This window comes from Grampus griseus (genome assembly GCF_964374135.1).
Source record: "Grampus griseus genome assembly, chromosome: 1".
NCBI lineage: Eukaryota > Metazoa > Chordata > Mammalia > Artiodactyla > Delphinidae > Grampus > Grampus griseus.
In genome coordinates, this window is record NC_139017.1 from 127,925,743 (window position 1) to 127,952,095 (window position 26,353).

Genomic DNA, 26,353 nt, shown 5'->3' on the forward strand with positions numbered 1-26,353 from the left:
AAAATCACAAATCCATCTATCTTGGTACTTTATTTCGATGTGGTCTACTATTGTGACAATCCAGTAAAATCCTTCTTCACATAACATTTAAAGGAATGCTTCACAAAGTGAAACAGTTTAGCAAAGAATTTGGTTTTAACTCCTGTGTCAAAATTTTTCTGGTAATAAAGTATATAAATATATCTGATGTTTGCTCTGAAATAATGAGAAAGGGCATGGGTCGGAGTGAGGATGAAAGGACTCTGGCTGTGAGGTGATAAATTGTTAAAACTGGGTTGATGGGTGCAAGAGACTCCACCCAGTTCCAGTTCAAATGGTGATGCAGGTGGATCCTGAACTCATCTCCACCCACAGACACACCGAATCTACAGCTACATATGGAACAATTTCCTCTGAAAGAAACCAAAAAACTAGATAAGTGACTCCTACACAGTAAGCAAATGAGGAAAAAAACACATCAAAATGGGTATGAGAGGCTGAGATACTATCTCACCATAAACCCCACCCTCAGAGCAGCAACCCACGATTGGGAGGGAATTCACAACCCTGAGCATCTCCCTGAGAAGTGAAAGGTTTGAACCCCAACCTGGCACTTCAACATTTTTTAATTTATTTTTTATTGGAGGATAGGTGATTTACAATACTGTGTTAGTTTCTGGTATACAGCAAAGTGATTCAGTTATTACATATATATGTGTGTATATATATTCTTTTTCATATTCTTTTCCATAATGGTTTATTACAGGATATTGAATATAATCCCCTAGGACTTATACACTAGGACCTTGTTGCTTATCCATTCTGTATATAATAGTTTGCATTTGCTACTCCCAAACTCCCAATCCATCCCTCCCCCACCCCTCTTCCCCCTTGGCAACCACAAGTCTATTCTCTATGTCTCTGAGTCTCTGTTTCATAGACTGATTCATTTGTGTCATATATTTTTTTTTAATTTTATTTATTTATTTATGGCTGTGTTGGGTCTTCATTGCTGTGTGCAGGCTTTCTCTAGTTGCGGCAAGCAGGGGCTACTCTTCGTTGCGGTGCACGGGCTTCTCACTGCGGTGGCTTCTCTTGTTGTGGAGCACAGGCTCTAGGCACGCGGGCTTCAGTAGTTGTGGCATGTAGGCTCAGTAGTTGTGGCTCACGGGCTCTAGAACACAGGCTCAGTAGTTGTGGCACACAGGCTTAGTTGCTCCACAGCATGTGGGACCTTCCCAGACCAGGGCTCGAACCCATGTCCCCCTGCATTGGCAGGCAGATTCTTAACCTCTGCACCACCAGGGAAGTCCTGTGTCATATTTTAGATTCCACATATAAGTATCATATGGTATATGTCTTTCTCTTACTTCACTTAGTATGCTAATCTCTAGGTCCATTCGTTCTTTTATAGCTGAGTAGTAATCCACTGTACATATGAACCACATCTTCTTTATCCGTTCATCTGTGGATGGACATCTAGGTTGCTTCCATGTCTTGGCTGTTGTAAATAGTGCTGCTGTGAACATTGGCTGGCACTTCAACTTATAAGACCTGTGTCTGAGAGACAAGCCCCCAAAATATCTAGCTTAGAAATCCAATGGGGCTTGTATCCACAAGATGCACAAGGCTGTAGCAATCTGAGAAACAGTTCTTAAAGGGCTCCACAGACTCACCCGCCCCAGGACCTCGTGCAGAGGCAGTCAACGGAAGAGCGTCCAATGTTTCTGTGCAAGAGACCTATTTCCTTATCTTAAACTTTAACCTGAGGGGCAGACATCTAAGTTAACACACATCTAGGGGCCTCCTGAAATAGTCTCCAAAGTGGAGGCTGTCAGGTGCCCCCTTCATATTCTCCTCTGCCTCCCTGAGGTCACCAGTGTCTCTGAGAAAGGGCACATATCTGGTACCCCGGGTTTTGTGGCTGCTGCCCAGCGGATACCCCTTGATTGCCTGGCTCTGTGGCCAGCAGGGCTTGTGTTCATAGGTTCAATGGGATGGCAGCAAACAAAGAAACAGTTCTTAACTGGCTATCACCACAGGGCTCACTGCAGAGGGAGCAGATGAATGCCCATCTCCTAGTCTTCCCCTGAAATAGGCATATCTGCATATTTTAAAAACTGCTGCCTGAAGGTCTGGCTTCCAATCAGCCTGAATTTAGGTGCTGACTAAGATCCCCCCTTGGGGACACTGACAGGTCTTGGTGCACACTCAACTTCTGGGAGCCACTAAGAATAAAGTAGGCTGCTTGGACAATCATAGGTTCAAAAGACAACCAAGAGCTAGGGCAGGATTGAATGATAAAGTTCATCACCTGCAAGAGGTTGCTCCTTCAAGACTGAGAGAGGTGTATATTTTATCTAATGCATAGAAACCAACACAGAGAATCAAGGAAAATAAAGAAACAGAGGAATATGTTCCAGATGAAAGAACAAGAAAAAACCTCAGAAAAAGACCTTAATGAAATTGAGGTAAGTGATTTACTCTATAAAGAGTTCAAAATAACGATTGTAAAGATGCTCGCTAAACTTAGGAGAACAATGGATGAACAAAGTGTGAATTTCAACAGAGATAGAACACATAAAAAAGTACCAAACAGAAACCACAGACCTGAAGAATACAGGAATTAAACTGAAAAATACAATAGAGGGGCTCAACATCTGACTACGGGAAGCAGAGGAAAGGATCAGTGAACTCAAACAGGGCGGTGGAACTCATCCAATCAGAGCAGCAAAAAGAAAAAATATTTTAAAAAGTGAAGATAGCTTAAAGGGATTTATAGGACACCAACAAGGGTCCCAAAAGGAGAAGAGAGAGAAAGAGGCAGAAAAGTTATTTGAAAAAATGATGGTTGAAAATTTCCCTAACCTGGGGAAGGAAACAGACACCCAGATCCAGGAATCCCAGAGAGTTCCAAATAAGACAAAACCAAAGAGACTCACACCAAGACACATGATAATTAAAAAGTCAAAGGTTAAAGACAAGAAGAGAATCTTAAAAGCAGCAAGAAAAAAAAAAAAATCTTGTTACATACAAGGAAGCCCCCATAAGACTATCAACAGATTTTTCAGCAGAAACTTTTCAGATCAGAACAGTGGCATGATATATTCAAAGTGCTGAAAGAAAAAAAAACAAAAAACCTGCCAACCAAGAATACTCTATCTGGCAAAGTTGTCTTTCAGAATTGAAGGAGTGATGCAGAGTTTTGTAGACAAGCAAAAACTAAAGGAATTCATCACCATGAAACCAGCCTTACAAAAAATGTTAAAGGGACTTCTTTAAGCTGAAATGAAATGGTACCATTTAGTAACAGGAAAACATATGAAAGTATAAATCTCATTGGTAACGGTAAATATATGGTAAATTCAGAGTAATGTAAAGACAGTGAAGTAGTCATTTACAAAGCTAGTGTGAAGGTTAAAAAACAGAAGTTGTAAAAGTAACTACAATGATTTGTAATGGACACATAAGAGAAAGAGATGTAAACTGTGACATCAAAAACAAAACATGAGTGACGTCAGCATCGTGCTGCAGTGAGACATTCCCTTTGTCTCTCCCCTTCAGTCTATAACCTGTAAAACATACACAACTCAAAAACGTTACCTCTGCCCAGTACACCAGGATGCTGGAGAACTCCACACATCTATGCATCTAACGGTGGGTGGACTGGAACACAAAGAGGAGGTGAAACTAGGGGAACCTGCCATCCTGCCTTCTCCCAGCCACAGCAGCTGAGCCTGCAGGCCCAGGGAACCCAGTAGCAGCAGGGGAGGCAGCATATGAGACTCCAGCCTCCCAGCCACAGTGGTGTTCACAGCCCCAGGTAACCTGGCAGCAGTGGCAATGGGGGGCTGTGTCCTGTCCCTTCAGCCACAGAGGCACCCACAACTCCAGCAGCCAGCCCCCCACCCCTTCCCACAGCGGTGGCACCTGGAAACCCAATAACCCCTGACATGGTAGAGGTGCCTGTGACCCCAGTTCTCCACTCACCTCCCCTGAAGTAGCAGAGCCTGCAACTCAGGTCTGGGACATGGCAGAAATGTTCACCATCCCAGTGCCTCAGGAGGTGACATTAGCAGCAGCAAGGCACCAAGACCCTAGAGGCACAAGCAGTGACAAGGAGGGCACTGGGCGAGCGACACCTCTGACAAAGTGCTGACTCTCACATATAACCGGAAGCAGCTCAGGTAAGAAAACGAAAAACTTGTGCTATAGTGCCACCTACTGGAAAACAAAGGAGAGCCCTCTAATTTCTAAACTGTTGAATCATTAAAATCAAGCAAAAAAAAAAAAAAAGTTTTACCGAAAGAAGAAAGGTGTTCATTACTTCAAATGCTCCAGCAGAGGAACAACTCATCAGGCACCGTGAAAACCCACAGTAACACTGTATTCAAAAAAGAAAATGACAATTCTCTATAAACCAAGCAAAGTCATGGAATACTGTGATCTAACTGATAAAGAATTCAAAATAGCTCTCATGAAGAAATTCAAGAAACTTCAATGAGCTCAAGAATAAATTAAGGAACAGAAGGAATACTTTACTAAAGAGACAAAACCTAAAAAAGAACCAAACAAATTCTGGAGCTGAAGAACTCAATAAACGAGATGAAAAATGCATTAGAAAGCATTGGAAATACAGCAGACCTTATGGAAGAGAGAATCAGCAAGCTTAAAGATACAAATCTAGAAATGATACAGGTAGAAGAAAAAAGAATTAAGATCTAGAGAAAAATGAGGACATCTATTAAGAGTATCCAACTCTTTCAGGAAGGGCCACATTAGGATAATGGGTATCCAAGAAGAAGAGAGGGAGAAGGCTGCAGAGAGTTTATTTAAATAAATAATAGGTGAGCACTTCCCAAACCTGGGGAAGGAACTGGATATACAAGTCATGTAGCTAAGAGAACACCTGATTACCTCAATGCAAAAAAGACCTTCCCTAAGTCACATTATATTAAAACTGTCAAAAGTCAATGAAAAATAATTTTAAAGGCAGCCAAGGAAAAAGATGGTAATGCACAAAGGAACCCCCATTAGGATACCAGCAAATTTCTTGGCAGAAACTCTACAGGCCAAGAGGAGAGTGGACATTCTCAAAATACTAAAAGATAAAAACTGTCAGCTGAGAATACTCTATCCAGCAAAGTTATCATTCAGATACGGAGAAGTAAAGGCTTTCCCAGATAAACAAAAGCTGAGGGAGTTCATCAACAATGGACCTGCCTTACAAGAAATGCTGAAAGGAGCTCTTCTGCCGGAAACAAAAAGGCAAAAGTACACAAAACTTTGAGTAGGGTGATAGACAGAATCAGAAAATTGCAACTCTATATCAGAATAGGTTTTAAAATACTTTATTATAGCATAAAGGTTAAAGGGGGGAAAAGCAGTAAAAAATAACTAACTACTTCAATGTGTTAAACTCACAACATAAAGTGGGATAATTTGAGACAACAAAAACATAAAAGGGGAAGAGAAAAAGGACGAAACCTGTATGGGCAAGTGAAGATAAGATGCTATCAGCATGAGATCAGACTGTTTTTCCTATGAGACGATTTATACAAACCTTATGGTAACCACAAAACAAATCTAGAGCAGAGACAAGAAACATAAAAAGGATGAAACTGAGAAAAACATAGAAAACCACTAAACCAAAAGAGCAGACAGAAACACACAGACACTTCTCCAAAGACATACAGATGGTCATCAGGTGCATGAAAAGATGTTCAACATCACTAATTACTAGGGAAATGCAAATCAAAACCACAATGAGGTATCACCTCACTCCTGTTAGAATGGCTATTATCAAAAAGGCAAGAAACAACAAGTGTTGGCAAGGATATGGATAACAGGGAACCCTCACACACTGTTGGTGGGAATATAAATTGGTGTAGCCACTATGAATAACACTATGGAGAGTCCTCAAAAAATTAAAAATAGAACTACCTTTTGATCCAGCGATACCACTTCTGGGTATTTATCCAAAGGAAACAAAAAAATTGACTTGAAGAGATATCTGTCTGTGAACCAATACATGGAAGTAATCTAAATGTTCACAGACGGATGAATGGATAAAGATAACGTGGAACGAACACACACACACACACCCCCCACAGGAATATTATTCAGCCACAGAAAAGGAAATCTTGCTATTCGTGACAGTGTATGGACCTTGAGGGCATTTTGCTAAGTGAAGTAAGTCAGAGAAAGACAAATACTGTATGCCCTCACTTACCTATGAAATCTAAAAGCCAAACACACAAAAAAACAAAACAGAGCAAACCTAACTCATGGATACAGGGGATAGACTGGTGGTTGCCAGAGGTGCAGGGGTGGGGGATTGGCAAGATATGGGTGATAGTGGTCAAATGGTACAAACTTCCAGTTACAAAATAAGTAAGACCTGGGAATGAAATGTATAGCACAGCGACTATAATTAATACTCTATTGCATATTTGAAAGTTGCTAAGAGATGAAACCTTAAAAATTCTCATCATGAGAAAAAAATTGTAACTGCAGTGATGGATGTTAACTAGACTTACTGTGGTGATTATTTCACAAAATATACAAATGTCAAATCATCATGTTGTCACGTGAAACTAATACATTATATGTCAATAGAGTTCAACAAGAAAAAGAAATTCCACCCTAGATAAGGGCTGCCTGCAACAAAATTGCATGCTTACCTACTTAGCTGGAGCCTCTCCCCTCTGAGTCCTCTCTCCCCACTATCATGCCACTGCATTATTCTCTTCAGCTGCCTTCTCCATTTTAGTCCCTTTGTTGGTCTGGTGATCTTACTGTGTTTTGGACCACAGCCCCTTCGCTTCAGGTATAATGAACTTTTTTTTCTCATTAGCTTTCTTCCTCTAATAAATGATCAGTCCATTAAGTTAGTTTAATTTTGAAAAACTACCTGTTTTATATAACCCAATTCATTTTTCAAATACAAGAGGGAGAGAAACGACCTCATTCTGAGATCTGGAAATCTCACACTCTCAACGCTCTTCCCTGATTCTTCCTGCTATGTAGTAATCCATGTTTCATGTCTTAGTATAAAGCAAAACAACCACCTGAGTTTTCCTCTCTTTCTATACCATACTTATTCTCAGAAGCCAGTTAGGAAATTTATTAGATACTTTCATTCAAAGGATTTCCTAGTTGTGCTATACTATTCACAGAAAGAACCAACTGGGATGCATGAGATCGACAAAAAACTTCACCAAGAAGCATGGGAAACTGTAAGTAAGAAAAGGAGGGACTTCCCTGGTGGCACAGTGGTTAAGAATCCACCTGCCAATGCCGGGGACACGGGTTCAAGCCCTGGTCCGGGAAGATCCCACATGCCGCGGAGCAACTAAGCCCATTCACCACAACTACTGAGCCTGCACTCTAGAGCCCACAAGCCACAGCTACTGAGCCCGCATGCCACAACTACTGAAGCCTGCGCACTTGGAGCCCGTGCTCTGCAACAAAGAGAAGCCACCGCAAAGAGAAGCCCGCGCACTGCAGTGAAGAGTAGCCCTCGCTCGCCGCAGCCCGGGAGCAGCAATGAAGACCCAACGCAAACAAAAATAAATAAATATAATTAATTAATTAATTAAAAAGAAAAGGAAATGAAAATCATTATAGCCCACATGATACTGGGAGAAAGAAAATTCTTCTAATACACTCTATCAAAGATATCTTTTAGTGCAAGGACTGTTGGATTAAATGGGAAGTGATGATAGTTGATTAAGATTTTTGTTGTTGTTGATTAAGATTTTTGAAACAAAGTTCAGTGTTCTGGGAGAAATAAATTGGTATCAAAGAAACATCAAAAAGGAGAAAATAAAACCACAGAAGTGGGAAAGGTATAAAGCAAGCAAGTACTTTTCCTTCTATTTAATATTTGCAGGATATAAATATCTATTCTTTCATAGACTAACTATTGAGGGCACTGGGCTCTGCTATGGGGTTACCTAGATGAATGAAACTTGGACTGTGCCCTCCGAGTTCTCACATCCTAGGAGGGGAAGTAAGAAAAGCACAAAAGAGCATTCTAAAGGAGAATGCCACCATATAAAAGAGAAATAGAGGTGAAGTGCTAAAGCTCTTTCAGAGAAGGGAAAATGGGAGTGGAGGGTTTGAGAGATATAGGGAAAGGTTTCATAGATGACATGGCACCTGAGTTAAGATTTGGAGGTGAGATCAGATATGGACAGGAGGAGACATGGAATGACCCTTTTAGGAGAAAGTAAATGCCTGACAAAGGCAGATGACAGGAAATCATGGGCCTGTGATGGGACACCGTGGCTGGTCCATGGAGAGAATAGTGGCAAATGGGGTTGGAAAGGCAAGCTGGCCTCAATCGTGGAGGGGCTGGAATGCCAGGCTAATGCCTGGTTAATTATAAACAGGGAATGATATGTTTGATCTTGGAATTTGTAGATTAGTAAGCAGCTTCATAAAAATATGTGGCAACAAAGGAGACAGGCATTGGAAGGTCTCTCCAGGAGGCCACTGAACTTGTCCATGCTGTTAGATATATGTAAGTGGGCAAACACACAGATTATATATATGTGATTCAAAATTTTGGTTAAAATTTACAAGGAATTTACAGATGAGAAAGAACAGAGTGGTATACTTTGAAAATCTGAAAAGAACAATTTCAACGGGCACTTATGCTTTGAAGAGAATAAAGAAAGGAAAGACACTGAGAGAAGCTGTAATACCCTAGTTTTGCATGCCTAGTATTCAGGTAGAAATCAGATCAACGAAATAGCCAAACCATAGTACGTTTGGAGAGGTAAGAATTGATAACATGCAATTTGATGATGTCCTACACTGAATCATTGACCTGTGCCGTAGGCAGGGAAGGAATTATCACCTCCACTGAAGAGATGAGAAAACAAAAGCTCAGAAAACTTACGTGACTTGGCTAAAATCACAGGCTATGCACTAATAGGGCTATGAATGCAACCCAATTTTTCTCACTTTAGTATTCTTGTCATTATTCTAATCTGCCTTTTCTTTTTAATTTTTTAAAATAAATTTATTTATTTTATTTTTGGCTGCATTGAGTCTTCTTTGCTTCATGCGGGCTTTCTCTAGTGTGGTGAGCAGGGGCTACTCTTCGCTGTGGTGCACAGGCTTCTCATTGAGGTGGCTCCTCTTGTTGCAGAGCACAGGCTCTAGGTGCACGGGCTTCAGTAGTTGTGACTCGCGGGCTCAGTAGTTGTGGCTCGCGGGCTCTAGAGCGCAGGCTTAGTAGTTATGGCGCACGGGCTTAGCTGCTCCGCAGCATGTGGGATCTTCCCGAACCAGGGCTCGAACACGTGTCCCCTGCATTGGTAGGCAGATTCTTAACCACTGCACCACCAGGGAAGCCCTGCCTTATTTTTCAAAATCCAAAATTTGCACGTATTGACTATGAAACCCATTCTGTAACTATGCACCTGCTATTTTATTTTTGGATTAAAAAAGAAATCCCATTTTCTTCCTTTTATTAAAGCACATCTTTTTATCTTCATGTAAATGTAGACTAACTTTTATTTCCATGTGATGGCCAAAGTTTAATACTTACAATGTATCTTAAGCTCAATTTTTAAGCTCAGGAAGGGTGAGCTGTAACAGGGCGAGAGAGAGTCATGCATATATACACACTAACAAACGTAAGGTAGATAGCTAGTGGGAAGCAGCCGCATGGCACAGGGATAAGGGCTCGGTGCTTTGTGACCGCATGGAGGGGTGGGATAGGGAGGGTGGGAGGGAGGGAGATGCAAGAGGGAAGAGATATGGGAACATATGTATATGTATAACTTATTCACTTTGTTGTAAAGCAGAAACTAACACACCATTATAAAGCAATTATACCCCAATAAAGATGTTAATAAAAAAATAAATAAAATAAATATAAATTCTGCTTTGAAAGCCAAAAAAAAAAATTTTTAAGCTCACTTCAATAACTGAATTGAAGGCTTATTTTAAAAGTGCTCATAAGAATTTGAGAAAATGGAATCTTGAATATTCCTCAGGGAGATTCCTTTGGGATATGTTAATGTTGATTGTGAATTTGATTAGGCTCATCTACTACCAGTGCTAATTAAAGATATTCCTTCACCATTAATGCTCTTCTAAAAGAAATGTCACCACTTGGCATGTAACTTCCTAAATACAAAATCAAATTGGTTTTCAGAAAATTCTGCCTCTATATAGGACTCCTCAGTGTCACCTTCACCTTTAGCCCCACTTTATCTTTCCTAAGTCTTGTCTCGAGTGGAGTTAGATGGGATGGAAAACCGGAAATGACCAACTGCACTAGTTCATCTAAAATTTGAATCAAACCCCTAATACCCCTTCTTATAGTTTCAAATCTAGCTTTTAGACTTCATACCTAAAGAAATAAGAATTAATTTGACTATCTTTTCTGCATTAAACACAGTTCATTTCTAAAATTTTATTTAAAGAATACAATTTTTCTTTTATTCCCCAGTTGTTAAAAAATGTTTTAAAACCAACATGCTTCATTTTGTGACATTAATAATAAAACTAACAATAAAATGTCTTTCTTTTATATATATGCATAGATGTTTTCAATTTTCATGTTAATTTTTGCCTCTCAGCTACTTGCCTTTCTTCATATGAGTAATTTTAAGTCTTAACTTTCAATTTAAAGACTGATCCTCCAAAAGGTATTGTACTACATTTTAAAAAAGTAAAATTTGATCATCACCTACCCAGTTTGAGTATATCAAGTTGTACAAATTATATATCTTAGATTTAAGTATGTTTAATAATCATTTTAAAAAAATCAACACACATTAAAATCCCTTGAAACGTGAAACATGTCAGAATAGCAATTCAAAACTCTCTTCAGATTTTTTCATACTGTACACTATCCTTTTGTAGATTTTTTCAAACACTTAAAAGACTGATTTGAAAAGACTGATTTGGTTTCTAAACAAAGATTTTAAAGTAATGATGGTAACTTTAAATACATTTCCGCAATTTGCTTTCCTTAATTCTAGTTTTTAGCAAAAATCATTGTTTAATGTACTTCCCAAGTTACTGTCTAGAGCTAATATAATCTGTGGTTCCACAGTTACTGGTGAAAGTAGTTTGGGTTTTAGAAAATATCTCATATAGCTAGTGCTTGTCACAAGATTCTGATCTATCACAGACCACACAAAACTCTTTTTGGCAAGTCTCTCTGCATTATTTGCCCACTAGGTGGCAGCATCAGGCGCTATATGAAAGCACAAAGCATTGCCAGGCCTTTTTGTTCATTTTTTTGTTTCCTCTTCCCTCATCATACCATCTCATCATACATTTTGTGGTTGATTCCCTGGAACAGGTAGTCAGCTTCCCGGCAGGAAAGATCCCTGTAACCAAGGGCAACAGAAGAGTACAACACGCAAGTAGACAGTGCCATCCCTAATGCAGGGCATGCCAGCTACCCATTAACGGCAAGTGTCAAATGAAAACCCAAAACCACGACTTAAAAAGATATGAAATAGCTAAAATAGTTCTCACATTATTCTTTATGTTATTAGAACTAATGTCTATGTCAAACAAAAGTTACTTAAGAGAAATTTTACCTCTTTGACCTACATTACTAATAGGGAGGAATGTCTTGTTTTTCACAGATTATAGTTAGATTTAGGTGTTTAATAAATATTTAATAAATTGCTCAAAGGCTTCTCCCTTAAGGTGGGCTTCTTCCAACTGTATGACCTATTTAGATGACCTATTTAGATGCTTCTTCCAACCGTATGACCTATTTAGATGTACCTATTTATCTCCACCTCAGAACCTGACTTTTCAAACTCCACTTGTACTTTCAAACTAACAGGATTATATATGCTGTTATCACTGTGAAGAGTGTGCACGACAAAATTTTAAACAGCTACATCTATTTCTGATTTAACTTTTCTCAACAACAGTTCAAACATTTGAGAGATGCAGTTGTTGAGAAAATAAATAACTGCAGCTCAATGGCAATTCTCACTAATTATTATAATCAACCAGGGAAACGGGAGGAGTAGCCCATTTGAAACTGGTTTCTAACTAGAACCAGATCTGGGAACTACCCTGGCAGTTCAGTGGTTAGGGCTCTGTGCTTCCACTGCAGGGGGCATGAGTTCCATCCCTGGTCAGGAAACTAAGATCCCACAGCTGCGCAGTGCAGCTAATAAAAAAAAATTTTTTTTAAAGAACTAGATCTGGAATAATTGATTTAACTCGCTTGTATATCATTAGATAATTTTAAGATCTCTAAAACAACGACTGGAAATGCTATCCTCTATCTAGTACAGTTAAGGCTTATGTTTTAAAATTAGAGTTCAATATTTGTTGATGGTCATAGGGCTGTGCAACCATCACCACGATCTAATTCCAGGGTATTTTTCATCACTCCAGGAGACACCCCCCAACTCCCACCTCTCCTGGCCCCCACGGTAACCAGTATCTGTTTACTTTCTCTAAGGATTTGCCTATTCTGGCTATTTCATAGACAGGGCATCATATGTGGCCTTTTGTATCTGGCTCATTTCATGCAGCATAATGCTTTCAAGGCTCATCCATGTTGTGACAAAGATAAGTACTCCACTCCTTTTATGGATGAGTAATACTCCATTGTACGGATATACCACACTTTGTTTATTCATTCACCAACTGATGGACATTTGGGTTGTCTCTCTTTTGGGCTGTTATAAATACGCTGTTATGAAGATTCATGTACAGTACTGGTTTATCTGTAGACATATGTGTCCGTTCTCTAAGTTCATGCCCTAGGTCATATGGTAACTCTGTGCTTAACATTTTGAGGGACGGCCAAAGTGTTTTCCAAAGCAGCTGCACCATTTCACACTCCCCTCACCCCTAGCAATGTAGGAGGGTACTAATTTCTCTCCATCCTCCTCAACACTTGTTATGTTATGGTTCACTTTTCTTCATTCTTTGTATTCTTCAGACTGGATAATCTCGATTGACCTATCTTCCAAATCTGTTGGTTATTTCTTCTGCCTATTCAAATCTGCTACTCTGCCCTAGTGAATTTTTCATTTCAATTATTATACTTTTCAAATCCAGAATTTCTATTTGGTCCTTTTTTGTAAGTCCCGTTGCCATATTGATATTTTCTATTTGGTGAGACACTGTTCTCACACTTCCTTTTAGTTCTTTAGATGTGGTTTCCTTCCATTCTTTGAACATATTTACAATAGGTGATTTAAACCTTTGTCTAATAAGTCCAATGTTTGGGCTTCCTTAGAAACAGTTTCTACTGGTTGCTTTTCCCACTGTTTATGAGCCATACTTTCTTATTTCTTTGCATGTCTCATGATTTTTTGTTGAAAAATGATATAATGTGGCAACTCTGGAAATCCGTTTGTACTCCCCCTTCAAAATTTGTTATTGCTGGTTGTTTAGTGACTTTTCTGAAGTAATTATGTAAAGGGTGTATCCTCTGTTGTGAGTGGTAACCGAAGACTACTCCATTACCTCAGTGGTCACCTAATGATTCACTTAACACCTGGAACCAATAAGTCTCCGAGACTTTGCCATGTGTGTGTTGGGCCAAGCCTTCAACACCACTCGGCCAGGCAGCTGACAACTCTGCCTTAGCCTTCACTTCTGCAAGTGACAGCTTAGGGCCTTCTTGGGTTCTTCCCAAGCACGTGCACAATCCTACATGTGTGCATGGCCTTGTAAGATTCCCAGGACATGTCAGAGATTTTCAAAGGCCCTGGGGATATCTAATACCCCAACGTTTCTTTTAACGCTCTTTGGTTAGCCTATTTTTTTTTTGCCCCAAATATCATCTAGCACCTCAGGCAGCCATAAAGTTAAAAAATTTCCTCTAAATGTTTTCAACAAACTCCCCTGAGGGCAAGCTCTGAGTCAGGTCAAATGAAAATAGCCTCGCAAGTGGGGTCCTTCCTGGGAACCAGCTGAGTGGTCAAATAATAGTTCTCTGGGAAAGAGGCTTTGTGGAGCTCCAACCCTTTCTTGCCCACTCTGGTGGATACCAGCTCCCTGATTTTTTACTATGATTATGGGCTGTTGGAAAGAGACAGGAAAACAGGAATTGGATTGGCTAAAAGACCATAAAGCTAGCTGTTTTTACCAATATTCAGACATTTTTCTTGACTAAATACTCCCCTGGTTGCTTCATGCCTTTAGCTAATATCCAGAGTTCTGTAAAAGTTTATTCTTATCATTCCTGCCTGCATTATTGATGCCTTTATGGAGGAGACACTGTTTGAAGGTTCTTATTATGCCATTTTGGTTGATGTTATCTATGGCTTGGATTTTCCATGCAGGCCTCTGATACATTGCAAATTACATTTAGAGTGTGAGGCAAGAGTCAGGGTTCATGTTTTCCAATACGGATCATCAGTTGTTCCAACAATATTTGTATTTTTTACCTATTGGACTGTTTTAAAATTTGTGTCCAAAATCAATTTACCATTTAAGTATGGGTCTATTTTATTCTACTGATCCATCTGCCTATCATTATGCCAACACCACACTGTCTTGATTACTATGACTTTATAATAAATCTTGAAGTCATGTAGAAGTCCTCCAATTTTGTTCTTCTATGTAAAGATTGTTTTGGGTAGAGTAATTCCGCTGCATTTCAATATAAGTTTTAAAAATCAGCTTTTCAATTTCTATTTTAGAAAAAGGCTGCTGAGAAATTGGTTGAGATTGCACTGAATGTATAGATCAATTTGAGGAGAAGAACTGACATCATACCAATACTAAGTCTTCCGATTCATGAGCATGGTATAGCACTCCATTCATAGGCATCTTCTTTAATTTCTCTCAGCATTGTTTTATAGTTATCATTGTAGAGTTTTTACAAATCTTCTCTTAATTTATTACTATGTATTTCATGTCTGGTGCTACTATAAATGGAAATTTTTTTTCAACTTTATTTTCCAACTGTTGCTGCTAGTACGTAGAAATACAATTCATTTTTGTATATTGCCCTTCTATCTTGTGACCTTGCAAAGTTTACTTATTATATTTAGTGGTTGCTTTTTAGATTCTTAAGGACTTTTCATGTAAACAGGCATGTCATATGCAAAGAGAGACACTTTTACTTTTACTTTCCTATTTCATACCTTTTTTTAAACCTTGTTTCATTGACTAAAACCTCCAAGTTTATGTTGTTGAATAGAAGTGGTAGAAGTGTACATTCTTGCCTGTTCTGACAATCTCTTTGTTTTAATTGGAGGATGTACTCAATTTTCACTTAACTATCATTATCATTCAATCAAGGTTTACTACTTATCTATTTGCTTTCTATTCATCCTAATTAGTGTTTTTCCTTTCCTGACATTTTTTTTTTGGTTTAATCAAATGTTCTTAGAATTCCATTGTAATTAAACTGTTGACATTTTAGCTATAATTTCTGAATTTTTTAATGGTTGCTCTATGGATTACAATATACATTCCATAACTTATCACAGTCTACTCAAGAGTTAATATTTTTCTACTTCAGGTAAAATGTAATTACCCCACAAACAATTTCATTCACCTCATACTGTCCTTTGTACTATTGTTGTCAAATGTGTTATATCTACACACATTACAAGCCGCACCATGCAATGTTACAATTTTGTTTTTAATTAACTTTAATAAATAAATTAAGAAGAGAGAAAATATATAGTCTTTTTAATTTACCCACATAGTTACCAGTTGTTTAATCACAATTATACTCAGTGAGGGGCAACCTAGTGGGTGGAGGACAAGGATGCTGCTAACATCCTACAATGTAGAGTACAGCCCCACTGAAACCAAGAATTATCCAGCCCAGAATGTCAACAGTGCCAAAGTTGAGAAACTGGCTTGAGATAAGAGGCATTATTTCTATCTGATGGCTTCCAAGATAATTTCTTTATAACTTTGGTTTTCAGCATATTAACTGGTGTGCCAACATAATATTTTGTTTTTACTTATCCTGCTTTGCAGGGGAGTTCTCTGACTCTGTTAAATCTGTCAGGTTTTTAAAGCAAACATGGGGAATGTTTTATCATTATTTTTTCAAATATTTTATGCCCAATTATCTTTCTCCTCTCTTTCTGGGACTCAATTACACTTATTTTAGACTGCTTTATATTGTCCCGTAGGTCCCTGAGGATCTGTTTATTGGTTTTCAACCTCTTTCTCTCTGTTCTTCAGACTGAATTATTTCTTTTGACTTGTCTTTACATTAATTGAACCTTTTTTCCTGCTTTCTCCAAACTTCTACTAAGTCCATCCAGTGTATTTTTTTTGGTGGATACTGTACTTTTTAGTTCTAGAGTTTCTTTTTTAAGTTTGTATTTCTTCCTGAAATTTCCCATCTGTTCATTTTTACTTTATTTCCTTTAAGTCCTGTTTATAATAGTTGTTTATAATAGTTGTTTTAAGTCTTTGTCTACTAATACCAACATCTGGTTCATCTTGGGGTCAGTTTCTATTAATTGCTTATCCCCTTAATTGTGGGTCACATTTTCTTGTTTTTTTCAACTTTCTAGTTATTTTTGTTTACTGAACATTGTGGATGATATATTCATAGATGCTACGGGTTGTATAACCTTCCTCTGAAGGCTGTTGATCTTTGCTGAGAACGAGTCAACTTTTATGAACTCAAACTCCAAACTACCTCCTCTGTGCTGGAAAGGAACTGAATCTCTTCATGGTTCTTTAGCCTTCCATCTGTTGTTTGCCACCAGGTCCCCTGGAGTCCCCTCACACAAAGTTCAAAAGTCAGTCAAGTGTATTTGGGCTGAGTTTACAATGAGATTTTTCTGAGATTTCCCCCTTATTTTCCAGCCTTGCTAACAGTCCTGAACTCTGTCCTCTGACTCCATCAGCTGGTAAGACTGCATCTTTCTGCATAGGCTGGCAGTGGGGTGGGATTGTGTTAGGCAAAAAGCCACAGAAACATAAATCTCATCCAATGCAGTTTCCCTCTTTTAAGGACTGGCTCCCCTTCAGTTTCTGCCTGCTTCTGGTCATTCTTCAGGGTCTTCAAATGTTTTTGTTTCATATTTGATACAATTTTAATAACCGTTATCTGCAGGAGGGATAATCTGATACAAGTAGCTTCACCAATACTAGAATGCCAATTAGGATTATTTTTTTTTGCCGTACGCGGGCCTCTCACTGCTGTGGCCTCTCCCATTGTGGAGCACAGGCTCCGGACGCGCAGGCTCAGCGGCCATGGCTCATGGACCCAGCCACTCCGCGGCATGCGGGATCCTCTCAGACCAGGGCACGAACCCGTGTCCCCTGCATCGGCAGGCGGACTCTCAACCACTGCGCCACCAGGGAATCCCGCCAATTAGGATTTTTAAACGTGATAGTTTTATTAGAAATAAAGAGTATTATATCATCTATATTTTGACATAGCCATCTCTCCTAATCCTCATGCACAGTTGCTAGTACAAAGCAAACAACCAGTTTCTGTAAGACACTACTTTCATGCCTGAAGAAATTTCTCCATGGTATAATGAAAAGAATGTGGATTTTGGAATCACAGAAATCCTTTACTAACTGCATAAACTTGAAAGTTTATTTACCCCTTATGCTTTTCCACTTGTATTATGGAAGTGGTCATTTAGATATCACAAGATTGCTAAAAAGATCAAATGTTTATATTATAAAGCATATAGTAAATGTTGAAAACAAACCTTGGTTTCTTTTCCTTGGACCTTTTCCTGCATTCTAACAGTGGAAACAGAAGGAATTCCTAAAGTATGACCAACTTTTACTAGTTATTCAGTTGGTAACATTTAATTAAGTTTAGGTTATAAGGATGAAAGAACATAAGGAGAGAAAACAACATGAACAAGCATGAGGAAACAGCAGGGAATGTCCAAGGAGACACTGAATCAAGGGAGGATGCACACCTCCACAATTTCTCTGGTTAAGCAAGTGAAGAGGCAGGAGGAAGGCTGGCAATGCAAAGGCATCTTTATCACAGAATTTCTCCATGAGTAAATGGGAAAGGTCTTTCTATGGATATAAGTATATAATAAAACACAGTAATCTAACAAGCAAAACTGCTAGTGAGAAAAGCAACACAAATTTCAAAAATGAAAAAGTATAAAAATAACTTTTAAAGCTTAAATCACACATTTAAGTATTTTTAAAAATTTATTGTGCTTCCTCTTGTTTATGAAAGTAAATTTTGTTCCTTGTAAAAAAAACCCCAAAAAATTAGAATTGCACATGACTATATTTTATAAATTTTTGAGATTAAAAATAGATTATGAAAATTTACCATGTGTTTACACATTGTTTTACATGATTTTTAATATCTGCATTATATTTCCTGATAAAAATATGACATAATTTGTTTATTCAGTCTTATAGATTGTTGGAAATTTAGGTTGTTTCTAATTTTCACAACTATAAATTATTCATAAATGATTTTACACATCTCTGATAACTTCTTTGCCTTTTGTCACCTGTAAATATAATCAGCATATAATTAATGTTCTCATCTAAGTCATTACTTAAAATGTTAACAAATAAGGGAACAATGATGGAGTTTTATGAAACACAGAAGAGAATGCCTTCCAAATTGCATCAATTCATGATTACTGTTCCTTAAATATAGGTATGTTGCTATCTAATTGCATCATCTTCCAATTCATATTTCTCCATCTTTTCCACAGGTAGGTAAGAGACTTCATTATATCCAGCTTTACCATTTCTACAGAATCCATTTGACCTGTGTTTCTAGTATCCCATCATAAAAGCATAATCAGGCATCAATTGTTCTAAGTGAATTTGCATAGGTTTTCTTTTCTAAGTTTATTAGAGACAGGTGAAGCCAACACAGCTGCTCTAAGAAAAGCAAAGTGGAGGTATTGCTCCCCCAGACAGGAAAGAGCTGAGAAGGTGACTGCTCTGAGAAATAAGAAAGAATCAGAATTGTTAATTGTAAGACTCTCATGATTACATAATCATATACTACTAACATGATATACACTCTTAGCTTAAGCCACTAAGAATAAGCTGAAGGAGAAAAGGCCAAAGCGAAATGGACATATTTAAGTAATGACAAAGTGTGTCTTTTGAATGTAATACTTTTTTTTTTTTTTTTTTTTTTGCAGTACGCGGGCCTCTCACTGTTGTGGCCTCTCCTGTTGCGGAGCACAGGCTCCGGATGCACAGGCTCAGCGGCCATGGCTCATGGGCCCAGCTGCTCCACGGCAGGTGGGATCCTCCCGGACCGGGGCACGAACCTGTGTCCCCTGCATCGGCAGGCGGACTCTCAACCACTGCACCACCAGGGAAGCCCTGAATGTAATACTTTCAATGTTATTGATTGATTGTTTTAAGAGTTAGCATAATAGTGCTAGTTATGATCATGTCTCTACATACACAAGCGGTGGGGAAGAACAGAGGCATTTCCTTGGGCTTCTTAGTCAAGTCTACACTGGTGTAAACCAGATGTCAGCAGAGTTTTTCTGTAAAGAGCCAGAGAGTAAATATCTGATCCTGTGGGCCACACAGTACCTGTTGTAACTACTCAACTCTGCCGTTGTAGCACAACGCACCATAGACAACATGCAAATAAATGGATGTGGCTGTATCCCAGTAAAACTTTATTTACAAAACAGGTTGTGGGCTGGATTTGCCCTGTCATTTGCTCACCACTGGTGTAAACAAAGCAATGTAAATATCCAGGCAAAATCATACTTAGCAATCTTCTGAACATGTCCTAAAATTCCAAATGGCGAGCAAGAAATATTGTATAGATCAGTGCAATTTTAATTCCTTATATTACAAGAATCACATTTTCATATCCAGTGAACTCAGTATATAGTTGAAGCAATTTTTCTATATATCGTCAAAACCTGAGATTCATGTACCTGTGCATAATCACCAAAAGGTTGAGCGTAAGCAATGCACTTCTCCAACGTGTGTTGCGATTCATTTCCCTGAGAGATTGCATCCAGAATGTTGCTTGCAATTCCAGTCTTCTGTAGAGTGATTTTACTTGCAGGGGCTTAAGGCAAAATCAATACATATATTTCAGTTGGCTGGTTTTATTATAAATTACAGAGTACAAAACCCGTTAATTCAGCATATTCTCAAATAGAACACAAATTTTAGTTTGCCAGTAAATATCTACATTTATTATTCCTGAGGGAAAAATACACAGTATGTGATATTGTCTCACTTGTTTAAAACAATGAAAATGGAAGCCTGCCCTATGGGTAAATGATTTTGATGGAAACATTTAAAAAGTATATGCCTAATCTCTGAAATAAGGCATACGAAATGTAAATTAACTGTTCTTATTAATGCAATAGGTGTAACCATCAGTTTTTAGATCACATAAAAATACAGTAGGCATACCAGAAGCACATTAAATTTTTTTCTGGCTTTAAAAATTTTTTTAATGTTTAATTACAAATTAATTAATTAATTACAAATTAATGTTTTGGTTCAAGAGGATACTTCATAAAATACAAAGAATGTATACTAAAAACAAAATTTATCTTTCACCTCTTTTCATTCAATTCTACTCTTTTTCCCAGACGTAACAGTTTAGAATTAATTTTCTCAGATTTACTTTATGCATTTACACATTCAAATACATGCATATAAGAATACATAGCTTTAAATAAACATAAATGGAATCATTCTATGCACACATTTGCTTCTTCCACTTAATCATTTGCTTTAGAGATCATTTCATATTAGTACACACAGCACTCCCTCAATTATATATTCCATTTTATGACAAACTATTTAACCATTCCCCTATTGATGACCATTAAGGCACTTTCCAATGTTTCACTATTGAAAACCAATGTTATAGTGAATATCTTAGTGCCTAGAGCACACCACATTTGTGATTTTCTCTTAAAACTATATTTGAATTAATAGTTTTAATTTACTAATTGAAGGCTTGAGGAGGGCCTCTAAAAGAGTAAATGAGAATTCCACTTCTGCCGATTATTAGTAACTAACATATTGGGGGGTATTTGGCAAATACTCCGGCTATATTAGATTCCATAGAGGTTTAAACTTCATATTTTAGAAATATGATTCTATATATATTGTAAAGAATTATAGTATTGTCAAATAATTCCTTAATCCAATTATTTTCAATCATGATTCCATAAAATTCAATAAATTGATTATATGCTTAATAACATATTATAAAAGATGTTTTCCTTAAATAAAATAGAATGCATTTTAAAAGCTTTAATTTAGTTATTCTTTCAATCTATGGACTAGGGTCATAACACGGGGTTTAACTGGTTAATACGCATTATTTGCTTCCATTAAGTTAAAAATTAAAGTAAAACTCATTATGAAAAGTATTCAGTAAAACTCCAAAATACTGGGCTTCCCTGGTGGCGCAGTGGTTAAGAATCCGCCTGCCAATGCAGGGGACACAGGTTGAAGCCCTGGTCCGGAAAGATCCTACATGCTGCAGAGCAACTAAGCCTGTGCGCCACGACTACTGACTCTAGAGCCCACGAGCCACAACTATTGAGCCAGCAAGTTACCTACAACTATGGAAGCCCACGCGCCTGGAGCCCGTGCTCCGCAACAAGAGAAGCCACCGCAATGAGAAGCCCGTGCACCACAGCGAAGAGTAGCCCCCGCTTGCCGCAACTAGAGAAAGCCCCCCGCGCAGCAACGGAAGACCCGATGCAGCCAAAAATAAATTAAATAAATTAAAAAACAATAATAATAATTTTTAAAACTCCAAGATACTAATACTGAGCTCTTACTTACATGATAAGCACACACTGGGCAACACACTTGCTAAGTTCAAGTATGGATTTTTACTGAGCCGAATTTCTTTCGGTGGTTCTCCCAAGAGTGAAGTCTGATTCTTAGAGGCAGCCTATTTATCAAAAACAAGAGAGTGGGTGCTTAATAAGAGGTACAAGAAAATAAAAATGCAGGAAGAGTAGAGAAATACTTGTTCTTCAATAAATCTGGTCTAGTATGATAAAAATTTGTGAAACCTAATGTTTGAAGCTAAAATTTGTGAAATATTTCTGGATACTGATTAAAATGATCACATTTCACCTGCTACTATTTTTCCAATTAGTTTTAAAAAGCTTTTCTAGAACCACAGAACTTTAGATCTGAAAGAGAACTAAAGGCCATCTTGTACAACCTTCTCATTTGAACCAGGAGAGAATTCATGTTCACAAGAAGAAACAAATCCCATACCTTATTTTCAGAAATACTATCATCAACGTTTACTTATTAAAATATTTACTTAATATTTGGCCACAGCCATATGACAAAGGCAAAGTTTATTTATCTCTGGTATTAAAAATAATACCAAATAAAATAAATGGATTTACTAAAATCCAATTCAACATTTAGATGATAACCCTAGAAATTCATATTTATTGAAAATATATGATATCAGTATATATATACTTAAAATAAACTTATTTATTTATTTATTTATTGCCGCATTGGGTCTTCGTTGCTGCACGCAGGCTTTCTCTAGTTGTGGCATGTGGGATCTTCCCGGACCAGGGCTCGAACCCATGTCTCCTGCACTGGCAGGCGGATTCCTTAAGAATCTACCAGGGAAGTCCTGATATCAGTATATTTTTATATAACTAGGTGTAAGGGTTCTAGTATTTCTTTAACAGAAAAATGAGACAAAATCATGGGCTGATTCTTCAGTATATTTCATATTGTTCTGTCAGAATTTTTACTTTTCACTCTAGGATGGTAAAGATTTTAAAATAAGACACAATTCAGGTTGGTCAATGCTAGTAGCTATGTTTTCTTTTAAATTAATTTTTATTTTGTTCCCTGAACAGAATGAAGAAAGCATAATCTCAAGAGCTTCTTTCTATATTTGAGAGCCAAAGCTCCTTACATTTGTTCCTTATCTGGCCAATATTATTGTATTTAGACAGAGGAAGCTGTTTCGTACATCTTCATAAGCCACGCCAAAAGTCCACATTTGCTTGTGATATGTAAATCACAGATGAAGAGGTATTCATTCATTCATATGTGTATACTGAATACTTACTATGCTCTAGGCATTGTGGTAAGCATTGGTAATACTAAAATGGGTAAGACGGGCACTATCCTTAAGAAATTCAGTCTAGTAGATAAGATAGTTCAAGAGAAGTCTAAGATGGAACCATAAGGTTACAAATGGGAGCTAAAACCATAAGATATATGCCAAAGGAAAGCATATAGCATGAGAAGGGACAGAACCCTAGAGAAAATCCAGTGATTGAGTAAAGGAAAGGTAGCCAGCAAAGAAGTTTCTGATTTTGTTTCTAAAGTACTCAAACTGCTAAAGTAATCAGATTATATCCATAGCAGGGATTCTCAGCTCTAGCTATGCATGAGAATCACTTTAAAAACTCAATAAATAAATAAATAAATAAATACAGAGTCTCTCAACAAAGAAAAGTCATGGACCAAATGGCTTCACTGGAGAATTCTACCAAGTTCTACAAGAAATTAACATCAACCCTTCTCAAACTCTTCCACAAAATTGAAGAGAGAACACCTCCTAACTCATTCTATGAGACCAGTATTACACTGGTACCAAAGCCAGAAAGACACTACAAGAAAACTACAAAACAATATCCCTTATGAATATTGATGCAAAAATCATCAACAAAATACTAGTAAACCAAATTTGGCACATTATTAAAAGGATTATACACCATAACCAAGTGGGATTTCTTCCTAGAATGCAAGAATGATTCAACATACAAAAATCATTCAGTGTAATATACCCCACTATCAGATTGAAGGAAGAAATGCATGATCATCTCAATTAATGCAAAAAAAGCATTTGACAAAATTCAACACACTTTCATGATTAAAATTAAACACTTTCAACAAACAACTAATAGAAGGAAACTACCCTAACATAACAAAAAGCCAACATTATACTCAATGGTGATCTTGTTCTAAGATCAAGAAAAAGCAAATATACCTGCTTTCACAACGTCTGTTCGATATAGCATTGGAAGTTCTAGCCAGAGCAATTAGGCAGGAAAAAGAAAACTAAAAAGCTTTCAAACTGAAAAGGAGGAAGTAAAATTAGTTCTCTTTGCAGGTGACATGAAAATCCTAAAGTTTACATACACACACACGCACAAAACATTAGAACTAATAAAAGAATTTAGCAAAGTCACAGGACATAAAATCAACATGCAAAAATCAGTTGTGTTTCTATACACTAATAATGAACAATCCAAAAGGAAAAATTTTTTTAAATTTCCACTTACAATAGCATCAAAAAGAATAAAGTAATTAGGAATTAACTGAACCAAGGAGGAGAAATACTTGTACACTTAAACCTACAAAACATTGCTGAAAGAAACTAAAGACATAAATAAATGAAAAGACATCCCATGTTCATGTATTGGAAGATTTAATATTGTTTAAATGTCAATACTAACCAAAGTGATCTACAAATTCAATATAATCTCTATCAAAATTCTAACTTTTTGGGGCAGAAATAGAAAACTCCACCCTAAAATTGATATGAAATATCAAGGAACCCCAAACAGTCAAAACAATACTGAAAAAGATGAACAATAATGGAAGGCTCATACTTTCCAATTTTCAAGCTTACTACACAGCTACAGTAGTCTCAACAGTATGGTACTGGCATAAAGACAAACATAAAGACCAACAGAATAGGATAGAGAGCCCAGAAACAAATTACTGCATATATAGTTAAATAATTTTCAATAAGTGTCAAAACTATACAATGGGGATAGGCAGTCTTTTCAACAAAAAAATGATGGGAATTCTGGATAGCCACATAAAAGAATGAAGTGGATCCTTACCTAACACCACATACAAAAATGAACTCAAAATGGATCAAAGTCTTAGTTGTAAGAGCTAAAACTATAAAAGTCTTAAAAGAAAAGCTTAGGTGAAAAGATTCATAACACTGGATTTGGTGATCATTTCTTGGAGATGACATCAAAAACAGAAGCAAAAAAAAAAAAGAAGATCATATGTAGGGCCACAAAACAAGTCTTAACAAATTTAAGAGTACTGAAATCATATCAAGGATTGTTCTGACTATAATGGTATGAAACCAGGAATCAATACTAAGAGGAAAATTGGAAAATTCACAGATATGTAGAAATTAAATAACACACTCTCGAACAACAAAGAAGTCAAAGAAGAAATCAAAAGAGACATCAGAAAGCATCTTGAGACAAATGAAAATGGAAACACAACATACCAAAACTTATGGGCTGCAGAAAAAGCATCTTAAAAGGGAAGTTTATAGCAATAAATGTCTACATGAAGAAAAAAAAAAGACCTCAAAGAAACAATTTAACTTTACACCTCAAGTTACTAGCAAAAGAAGAACAAACCAAGCCCAAAATTAGCAGAAGAAAGGAAATAATAAAGATTAGAGCAGGGCTTCCCTGGTGGCGCAGTGGTTGAGAGTCCGCCTGCCAATGCAGGGGACACGGGTTCGTGCCCCGGTCCGGGAGGATCCCACATGCCGCGGAGCGGCTGGGCCCGTGAGCCATGGCCGCTGAGCCTGCGCGTCCAGAGCCTGTGCTCCGCAACGGGAGAGGCCACAACAGTGAGAGGCCCACGTACTACCAAAAAAAAAAAAAAATCCTTAACAGAATACTAGCAACCCTAAATGAAATACTGGCAACCTGAACTTGACAACACATTAAAAGGATTGTACTCTGTGATCAGGTGGGATTTATCCCTGGGATGCAAGGATGGTTCAACACAGGCCAATCAATAAATGTGATACACCACATTAACAGAATAAAGGATAAAACCATATGACTGTCTCAATAGATGCAAAAAACACCTTGGACAAAATTCAACATCATTTCATGATCAAAACTCTCAACAAACTGGGCATAGAGGAAATCTATATACCTCAACATAATAAAAGCCATATATAAAGGACATGCCCACAGCTAACATCATAGCTTTTCCTCTAAGATCAGGAAAAGGACAAGGATGCCCACTCTCACCACTTTTATTAAACATAGTATTGGAAGTCCTAGCCAGAGCAATTTGGCAAGAAAAAAGAAATAAAAGGCATCTAAATCAAAAAGGGAGAAATTGAACCATCTCTGTTTGCATCTGTTGCATTTCTATATACTAACAATGAACTATTAAAAAAGAAATTAAGAAAACAATCCCAGTTATAATACTACCAAAAAGACTAAAATACTTAGGAATAAATTTAGCCATTAGGAATAAATTTAGCCAAGGAGGTGACAGAACTGTATACTGAAAATTATATGACATTGATAAAAGAAATCAAAAATTACACAAATAACTGGAAAGATATCCTGGGTTCATGGATTAGAAGAATTAATATTGTTAAAATGTCCACACTGCCCAAAGCGATCTACAGATTCAATGC

General features: G+C 37.4%; 1 protein-coding gene across 3 annotated transcripts in view; it reads right to left on the reverse strand.

Annotated features, from left to right (window-relative positions):
- The window catches only part of RAVER2 (ribonucleoprotein, PTB binding 2), a gene marked incomplete at both ends in the record, with an annotated part of 101,589 nt that overhangs the window by 10,839 nt on the left and 64,397 nt on the right, over positions 1 to 26,353 (reverse strand). For all 3 annotated transcript variants that reach the window (XM_082657527.1, XM_082657526.1, XM_082657525.1), the window contains 2 exons: positions 19,836 to 19,972; positions 21,721 to 21,832. In XM_082657527.1, the coding sequence (XP_082513653.1) occupies positions 19,836 to 19,972; positions 21,721 to 21,832 (249 nt within the window). The remainder of the gene's footprint in view (positions 1 to 19,835; positions 19,973 to 21,720; positions 21,833 to 26,353) is intronic.